Here is a 9,440-nt window from a genome sequence, read left to right on the forward strand (position 1 = left end):
GGCTACGCTTCGTTCTGTGTTCTTCAGTCATGCATGGCTGCCTTGGCTAGTTATCAAGCTATAGAATGCAGGCAGGTCTGCGTCTATGACTGGGTAGCTACTGTATAATGTTCTCTGAGGTATTCCATGTTATGCTTGGTTTCATAATCGGAAAAAAAACACACACACCCATGGTTTGGTGAGATGCAGCCTGGCGGGTGAAACTTCCAAGCAACACTCTTGCTTCCGATTGCTAATTATCTATTGGACCAATTTTTTTTCCCGCCAGCTCACTGCTATCAGGGTCTGTGGAGGTGTTGTGAGTGAGGGTTTGAAGAAGTTTGTTGCCGAAAAGTCGGCCCATTAAATCCAACAAAGCATCGGTGGGAGAGCAATCTTTCTGTTCCGCTCTGTTTCATCAGTCAAACATGGCGGAGCACGGAATGATGTACATGATAACTGACAACATGATTGAAGTGGAAAGGTAGGAAGAACACCTGGAGTCTGTGATGATCCGTACTCAACGGCGGGGGCTGATTGTGCTCTGGGGGAGAGTGGAGATACCACTCGTCAGGAGCGCTCCGAGGATCTCGCTGCGTCAACACTAATTGGAAGCAGCAATCCCCAACAGGCCCTTATTGAAACACGCTACACACCCCTGCCTACAAAACACACACAACACCTCCACCGCTTCTCACATACATACATACATACATACATACATACTGTTACAGCCACAGCCGACGCCTGCCCCGTGTCTAACAGCAAAGCAAGGGTTTCCTTCTCAATAGTCGAGTACCAGACTTGGTGCTTGTTGAATTCAAGCACTTCAACATTTCGAGGTGTATGTCGGGTCCAATCCCTTACCTGTTGTAGTTTTCACAGATCATAAACCTCTCGTTTTCCTGTCACGCATGTACAATCACAACCAGCGACTCATGCGATGGGCGTGATTGTGCAAGATTACAATTTGGAAATTTGTCACAAAAAGGGTTTAGACAATGTTTTAGCAGATGCCCTATCTGGAGGGTAGATAGAGGGCGAGTGTGATTTATTTGGTTGGGGGACATAGAAAAAAAAACAAAAAACCATATGTTTAATCATGTTTAATCAACCAAATATATGTAGAATCTAGGGATTGGTGTCTTAAGGGGGGTTAGACAGTGTTCTTTACATGGTAAAAAGGTAAGAACACAAGAGGCAAACTACAAAGGAAAAGGGGCCTGTGGGTGCTGTTCAAATGAACAATAACAAATATAACTAAACTCTCTTTGTTTTAGCAAAACCCAAACGAAAATAAAACCTCACTGTCTTACTTCAGAGGTCAAAACTAAAATACATTCAAAACAGCCACCCCTGCTCCTAGTGGGTCTAAACAAAAGGTACTTCTAGGTGTGTGTATGTCAGTAACAGCAAAATGACAGATATATATATACACCTGGTCCAGTTTCCAGATAATAGGCTAGTGCCTCGTTCACACCACAACAAATCGAATCATCCAACATCGGATGTCTAGCAATAACAAGAGGCACAGTGGAGCACTGCTCAACAGAACACAGCCCCCGACTGGCAAGCTGGCCAAACTTTTATACTCCAGGTGCCCTGTCCGGATTGGTGTGCTGGACGGAATGTCCCGCTCCAATCAGGATCACAGATGACGCCAACCAGGAAGTGGGCGGAGCCTCCGAGCCTTGGAGCACGCAGCCTGGTTGACAAACAAACACTGAAAGAGACAGACACGGGCCAGGCGTCGGCTGTGGCCGTAACACATACAAACATACATAGATGCATACATACATATATAACACAACCCCTCCACAGACCGTTATGGAAACACGTAAACTCACAACCCCTCACCATCTCCTCTCATACATACACACATAACACAACGCAACTCAACAGAGCCGTACAGACGCTCACAACTGAGCACAGTTCATACAGCAGCTCCTACAGCCCCACAACAAAGCGCAGCCCAATGCTGACTGGAATAAGAATGCAGAGCAGCCAGAGTGCCAAGTTGGGGGAGACCGGTGGAGGCAGAAATCGGAGGTACCATTCCTCATTCCATTCCATGCATTACAATGAGCCCGGCCTCCGATTTCTGCCTCCACCGGCCTCCACTGGTGCCAACATGGCAGGCTGGTTATGAATCTAGAATAATAGATCTGTGCATCAGGTCGAGGACTTATGTGATGCCATATGAAAATGAACACAGAAGTCTGATTCTATGAATATGATATGAATTAAGCCCCTTTAAGCTTTCTGGTGGTTGTATGAATACATAATGTTTACTGCATGCTATGAATGCATTATCAATATAGCATGGTATGAATACATTATTACTCCAGCATGGTATGAATACATTATCAATACAGTATACTATGAATGCTTTATCAATACAGTGTACTATGAATGCTTTATCAATACAGTGTACTATGAATGCCTTATCAATACAGTGTACTATGAATGCCTTATCAATACAGTGTACTATGAATGCCTTATCAATACAGTATACTATGAATGCCTTATCAATACAGTGTACTATGAATGCCTTATCAATACAGTGTACTATGAATGCTTTATCAATACAGTGTACTATGAATGCTTTATCAATACAGTGTACTATGAATGCTTTATCAATACAGTATACTATGAATGCTTTATCAATACAGTATACTATGAATGCTTTATCAATACAGTGTACTATGAATGCCTTATCAATACAGTGTACTATGAATGCCTTATCAATACAGTGTACTATGAATGCTTTATCAATACAGTGTACTATGAATGCTTTATCATGACTAATAGGGAGATCCATTCCAACACACAAGAGGGCATGGGTAGTGGTCATTAAGGCTAGGTTATAGCCCAGCTAAATACCAGAACATATCAGCCTGGCCATGAACAATGAGACAGGGGATCAATCCCAGTAGAAACGGTACATGGGGAAATAGGAGGACGGGCTCATTGTGATGCATGGAATGGTATAATTTCTCATTCCATTCCATGCATTACAAAGAACCCATTTGTACCTCCACCAGCGTCTCTTGCCTCTTGCTGTGTCCCAGTTCTCTACCCTTCTCCCTAAAGTGGACACTTCTGCCCTCCCTCAAGGAGGAGTATACAGTAGGAGTGTTGTTTCAGTACTGTGGGCCTGAGGGAGTGTCCTCTGTACTCCCTTCACCAGTCCAATCTTCCTAAAACCCACCGAGGGGACACCAGGGATGCTGAGGAGGCTAGAGAATTGGGACGATGCCCTTCCATAATGCTATTCTTAAGTAAATAATGGGATTTCACGGGTAAACAAAGCAAGCAGTGTTGTTTTTCCTCTCTGTGGTTATTCTGTCAACATCGAGAGCTTTTTGAGAGCGTTTGTCACACGATCACCAAGGTCGAGGGAGAAGCGAGGGGGAGGGAGAGGGGTGGGGGGTGGAGGGGTGGGGGGTGAGGGGGGGGGGTAGAGAGGGAGAGGCTCACTGGGCTAAAAATAGACTAACTGCTCTGACAGTGGCCTTATTAGACACGCACACACACACGCACGCGTGCACACACACACACACACACACACACACACACACACACACACACACACACACACACACACACACACACACACACACACAATGGTCCACAAAAACAAAGCTATTTGCATACAGGGCTCATAATGACGGAAGCCGAGGGCCACATTCTAACTGCTGAGGGTCATCGTTAGCCTGCTAATTACATGAATATCCCACTCTGTCTCTCTCTCTCCCAATCTCTTTCTCCCCCCCCCTCTCTCTCCCTCTCTCCCTCTCTCTCCCTCCCTCTCCCTCTCCCTCTGCCTCTGCCTCTCCCCCCCCCCTCCCTCTCACTCTCCCTCTCCCTCTGCCTCTGCCTCCCCCCCCCTCTCCCTCTCACTCCCCCCCCCCTCTCTCTCTCTCTGTCTTTCTCCCTCCTCATTAAGTCTTCATGTTTTCTGTCCTCTCTGTTTTGGGGGAGGTTATTCTTGGTTTAGATGACAGATGAAGAGATTGTGCAGATTGCCTTGCGTTGCCCGTGTCTGAGCCCACCCCTCAGGGAGTTACACTGGAGCTAGAATGATTGCTCTCCTCCGTTCTATTTGCCCATCTCTGTTTGTTAGCATTATATACATATAAAATGGCCATTAGAATGATTATTATGAAAGGATCGTCCATATTTGCATTTGTATTGAATGATTAAATAGGATATTACTCTCCTCGGGCAATCACATTGTGAATATGATGGACAAAGATGACATTGAAATGATGATTGCGATGAAGTTCATATTTGTAAGCGGTGATATTAATTTATGATTGGAGGCAGATGTTTATTGAGGAGTTGGTTGTGTTTTCACCCATTATTACATTTGCTGTTTCCTAGCGTTATGAAGGAACACATCATCTCTGCCTGGGGATGTGTAGCTTTATTCGTTTTACAGTAAATAGCCCATAGAATTGATTGAATTCCTCCCTCTCTAAAAGGTAATCACATTGAGAAATGAATTACATCTAGTTTTAGTGCCCATTTGTGATTTTGGGCCAAAGTTCCTTCCATTTCCTTCCAATAAAACATTTTGATGTGTGTACCATAGAGCTTCTGAGTTCAGACTGGGTCAGAATGAAATGTTTGGCATTTCCAGTTGTGAGCTATGCTTTGGCATATAGTTTAATAACTATCATTTATTTCTGTTTCGGTGTTATTTACTGCTGTTTTAATACACATATCAGTCCACTCAACATCCTGTCTCCTCAAATATCCTTAGGCCATGTTGCTCATTCCTTCTCTGAGATACAGTAAGATGAATGCATGGACTGTCTGTCTGACTCACACACACACACACACACACACATATGTACACACACATGCACGCATGCACACACACACGTACACACACTCACACGTACACACACATGCACGCATGCACACACACACGTACGCACACTCACACATGCACGCACGCACGCACGCACGCACGCACGCACGCACCCCCACCGTCCCCTCCCACACACACACACACACACACCCTGCCTCCCTGCTTGCCTTATTGTTCTGCCTCCTGCCTGTCAGATGTGTATTTATGGCTCTCTGTGTTGGCTGCTGCACACAATAACAGCCTGATGTGGAGCAGAGAAACACATTGAGAAGATGAATGACAGACCGCGACAGAAAATCAAAGCAGGAGAAATGGGCTTATGGAGGGAAAGAAATGGTGCGAGCGGCCATATTAGTTTTATGACTGTTGTTGTTGTTTTTTGGGTTTGGACTGTAAATCGAAATTGTAAAGTCTGTCTAGACAGGAGAAAATAGAGGAAGTTGGACAACTTGGTTACCTTAACTTGGCGAACTTGTTGTGTGTTTCGGTCCCACTGTCATATCTTTGTCTACTGTGTGGTGTCTGTCTGTTGTCATGCAGGGTGGACAGGGTCTGGGCGTCTCATCTCAAACTATTCTGTCAGCTCCAATATGCTGAGTCAAGTCCAATCAAGTCCACCTCAAGTGTTACAAAAACAAAAGCTACTATTTCTACCCAGGTCTTGTAGGAATGTTACTGGCATAATTGTGGTCCTAATAACCTCCTCAACCATGAACCTCACAGGACAAACACATCCGGTTCAACGGTTGTGACCTGAGAAGAGAGGAAGGAAGTGATGAGTATCACTCTGTAGAGGAGAGCGGGATGGCCTTCACTTGTCCTCTAACCTCCAAGACTGGTCCTGAGGGATGTGTGTGTGTGTGTGTGTGTGTGTGTGTGTGTGTGTGTGTGTGTGTGTGTGTGTGTGTGTGTGTGTGTGTGTGTGTGTGTGTGTGTGTGTGTGTGTGTGTGTGTGTGTGTGTGTGTGTGTGCTCTCCTCTTTGGGGGGTGTTTTGTCAGGGCTTCTAATCCTGATAATGGTAATGGAGAGACCCACCGGACCAGAACTTTCTCTGTTCTTTTGAAGGGTGTGTGTGTGTGTGGTAATGGAGGAGCCCAGTGGGCCAGAACTTTCTCTCTCTCTCTCTGTCTCTGAGGGCTCCATCTCTGCTTATAATAGAGTTAATAAATTAAACATGATGGTTCAGAAACTGCTAAGTAGGAAATTGGAGAGAGAGGGGGACAGGGACAGAGAGAGAGAGGGGGGGGGGAGGGACAGAGAGGGAGGGGACTGAGAGAGAGAGAGAGAGAGAGAGAGGGGGGGGGAGAGAGAGATGGGGGGGCCTGATAGAGGGGGGGACAGAGAGAGAGAGAGAAGAGAAAGAAGATAAGCTCATGCATGGAGGAGCTTTGGCAATTTAGAGCTGCTATCATCGTTCAAGGACGTAGCAGCCTAGCTAATGAAACCACCCCCTGATAATAGATCATCTGCTCCACTGGGGGCCGTAAACGATGTAACACCGCCTATTCTGAACCAGGGCAGGCAGCCACAGGGATGTTAAATGATGTAACACCGCCTATTCTGAACCAGGGCAGGCGGCCACAGGGATGCTAAATGATGTAACACTACCTAGTCTGAACCAGGGCAGGCGGCCACAGGGGCGCTAAACAATGTGACACCGCCTATCTAAATGGGCTAACACAGTCTTCTGACTCCTAACTAACTCAGTCCTCTGACTCCAAACTCAGTCTTCTGACTCCAAACTCAGTCTTCTGACTACTAACTAACTCAGTCGTCTGACTCCAAACTAACTCACTCTTCTGACTCCTAACTAACTCAGTCTTCTGACTCCTAACTAACTCAGTCCTCTGACTCCTAACTAACTCAGTCCTCTGACTCCAAACTCAGTCTTCTGACTCCTAACTCAGTCTTCTGACTCCTAACTAACTCAGTCGTCTGACTCCAAACTAACTCACTCTTCTGACTCCTAACTAACTCAGTCGTCTGACTCTTCATTGTTATGTGCAGATTTACACATAACAATCCAGGACACACACACACACACACACACACACACACACACACATTGTAGAGGCTGGATGGACATGCTGGGTTTCACACCTACCTGTTTCCCCCTCCAGGACAAACACTTAATGAATCGATGGGAACCTCCACCCTGCTGTGCTACGATGTGACAGAAATGTGCTAAAAGCTCTCTTATGGGGATCAAGAGGAGGTAGTTGGCCCTCGTTCTACTTGAACCCCCCCCCCCCCCCCCCAGCCAATCATAGCTCAGAAGTGGGTCGCCGGCCAGTAATCCCTGTCCTGAGAGAGAGAGAGAGAGAGAGAGAGAGAGAGATGGGGGGGGGGGGAGTGAAGGAGAGGGTGAGTAAGAGAAGGAGAGAGGGAGAGATGATTGGGGAGAGGGGGGGGGGGGGGCTTAGTTCATCTTATCAGAACTTGCAGGCTGTGAGAGACCTAGTTTAAGAGACCCTCTAAAGCCTTGCCTGTGGGATGCTGCTCTTCTGACACCTGTCCTGTCTGACACAGCCTCTGAACCACCACCCTGTCCTGTCTGACACAGCCTCTGAACCACCACCCTGTCCTGTCTGACACAGCCTCTGAACCACCACCCTGTCCTGTCTGACACAGCCTCTGAACCACCACCCAATGTGTGCGCGTATTACTGTAATCATCCTGTAGTGGTCCTAGCCCACCTGTGAACGCCTGCTACATTCCGAAACCACGCTGACCTTTCCTGACGGTGAAAGCCTCTTTGAGCTGCTTGACCTGTAGCCTAGCCGCCGCTACTCTAATACAGTACATGATTCTCTGTAAACTGAGCGCAGCGTTGTGTATCTGTACAGTTGAATATTGGCTTATTGACATGCAGTGCTCGGCAGAGAGACTGTGAGAAGGAGGTTTGTTAGAAGTGAGTGAACCGTGCCCATAGCCTCCACTCACCCTCGGAAAATGCAAATTACAAGATATTGAGCTGCATTTTTCATGAAGGCCCCACCACGCAGCTTACACTGAGCCTCTGCACGCAGCTTACATGCAGATCCCCACGGTGGAGCTCCATTTGGGCGCAGAATGCTTCAGTGGAATGCTTCATGTTAATCATTGAGCCCCACCGTACAGTTTAGGTTGAGCCCCATCATGTAGATTATTTTGAGCCCCACCGTGGAGGTGGTTTGAATGCTGATGCAGCTTAGCTTAGCCCATGAGTCCCACGGCACAGGTGAAAGGAGATGATGCTGAACCTGTTAGCTGGCTGACACACTTACCGCTAGGCATTCACAGGGAGTAGAGGGTGTGACTGTGTGTAGAATATAGCAAGCATCATTTTACGGTTCAAGAAGCAGACGTTCACTCTCCTCTCCCCAAGCCTCTGCTGCTGTATGCAGCCCAATGGGCGGAATTCAATCATGGCAGATAATGGATGTTCAGATCAGTGAATATCTGCGAACTCCGACTGCCATGACGTCCTCTTCTCTTCTCACCTCCACCCCAGACTGGGTAGCGTACAACATTCCCCCTGTGTGATCTTGGCTTTCATCAGGGGGAGGCCGGTGGAGGTAGAAATCGGAGGACGGACCTCAATGTAATGCATGGAACGGAATGAGGAATGGTATCAAACCTGTGTGGTTGATATCACATGTTTTTGATACCATTCCCCGTTCCATTCCGTGGATTACAATGAGCCCGTCCTCCGATTTCTACCTCCACCGGCCTCCACTGCCTTTCAAGTGTAACGAGCAAGACATTATGAATGACTCATTTATCAGTACAGCACCGTGAAGTGGCTCGCAGAGATTGTCTTACACACACACAGATCTTTAAACAGCTGTGTCTGTAATGTTGTACATTTCCGTTAGAACTTTCCGGAATGTGATGAACAAGGCGCTGGCCGAAGGATAGTGGCTCTGGGCAGCAGGAATCAAGCTGTTGTTGTTTTTGTTCACCTGAAATAGCCTGTTTTTATGTTGTTGTTGTTGTTGTTGTTTTTGTTTTTTGTACTTTTCTTTTCTTTGGTCGTCTGCGTCTCCGTGCTGAAACCATCTGTCTTCACCCTCAGAGGTGTTGAAAATGCATTAGTACCTTACCAAAGGTGTTTCAGTGATGTTAACATCTCTCTCTTTTCTCTCTCCCTCATTCACTCCCTCCCTCTCTCCCTTCCTCTCTCCCTCCCTCCCTCCCTCCCTCCCCGCCCCCCTCTTCTCTCTCCAGGACCTGAGTGGGGGTGCTCCTCCCCAGAGGAACTGGAAGGGGATCGCCATCGCTCTGCTGGTCATCCTGGCGGTGTGCTCCCTCATCACCATGTCCGTCATCCTCCTCACGCCAGGTAACGTACGCTGCCACCACGCTACACTGTCCTGGTACCCATGTTCACCACTGAACCCCACCCTAAGCTTATCTAACCACTGAACCCCACCCTAAGCTTATCTAACCACTGAACCCCAACCTGTTTAACCACTAGGGCCCCACCCTAAGCTTATCTAACCACTGAACCCCAACCTGTTTAACCACTAGGGCCCCACCCTAAGCTTATCTAACCACTGAACCCCACCCTAAGCTTATCTAACCACTGAACCCCAACCT

At 47.2% G+C, this 9,440-nt stretch overlaps 1 protein-coding gene across 1 annotated transcript in view; it reads left to right on the forward strand.

Moving 5' to 3' along the window:
- dpp10 (dipeptidyl peptidase like 10) overlaps positions 1-9,440 on the forward strand; it is a gene marked incomplete at both ends in the record, with an annotated part of 79,724 nt that overhangs the window by 7,516 nt on the left and 62,768 nt on the right. Inside the window, one exon of the mRNA XM_083681467.1 lies at positions 9,069-9,183. Within this exon, the coding sequence (XP_083537593.1) occupies positions 9,069-9,183 (115 nt within the window). The remainder of the gene's footprint in view (positions 1-9,068; positions 9,184-9,440) is intronic.

Source organism: Argentina silus (assembly GCF_951799395.1).
Source record: "Argentina silus genome assembly, chromosome: 12".
Lineage (NCBI taxonomy): Eukaryota > Metazoa > Chordata > Actinopteri > Argentiniformes > Argentinidae > Argentina > Argentina silus.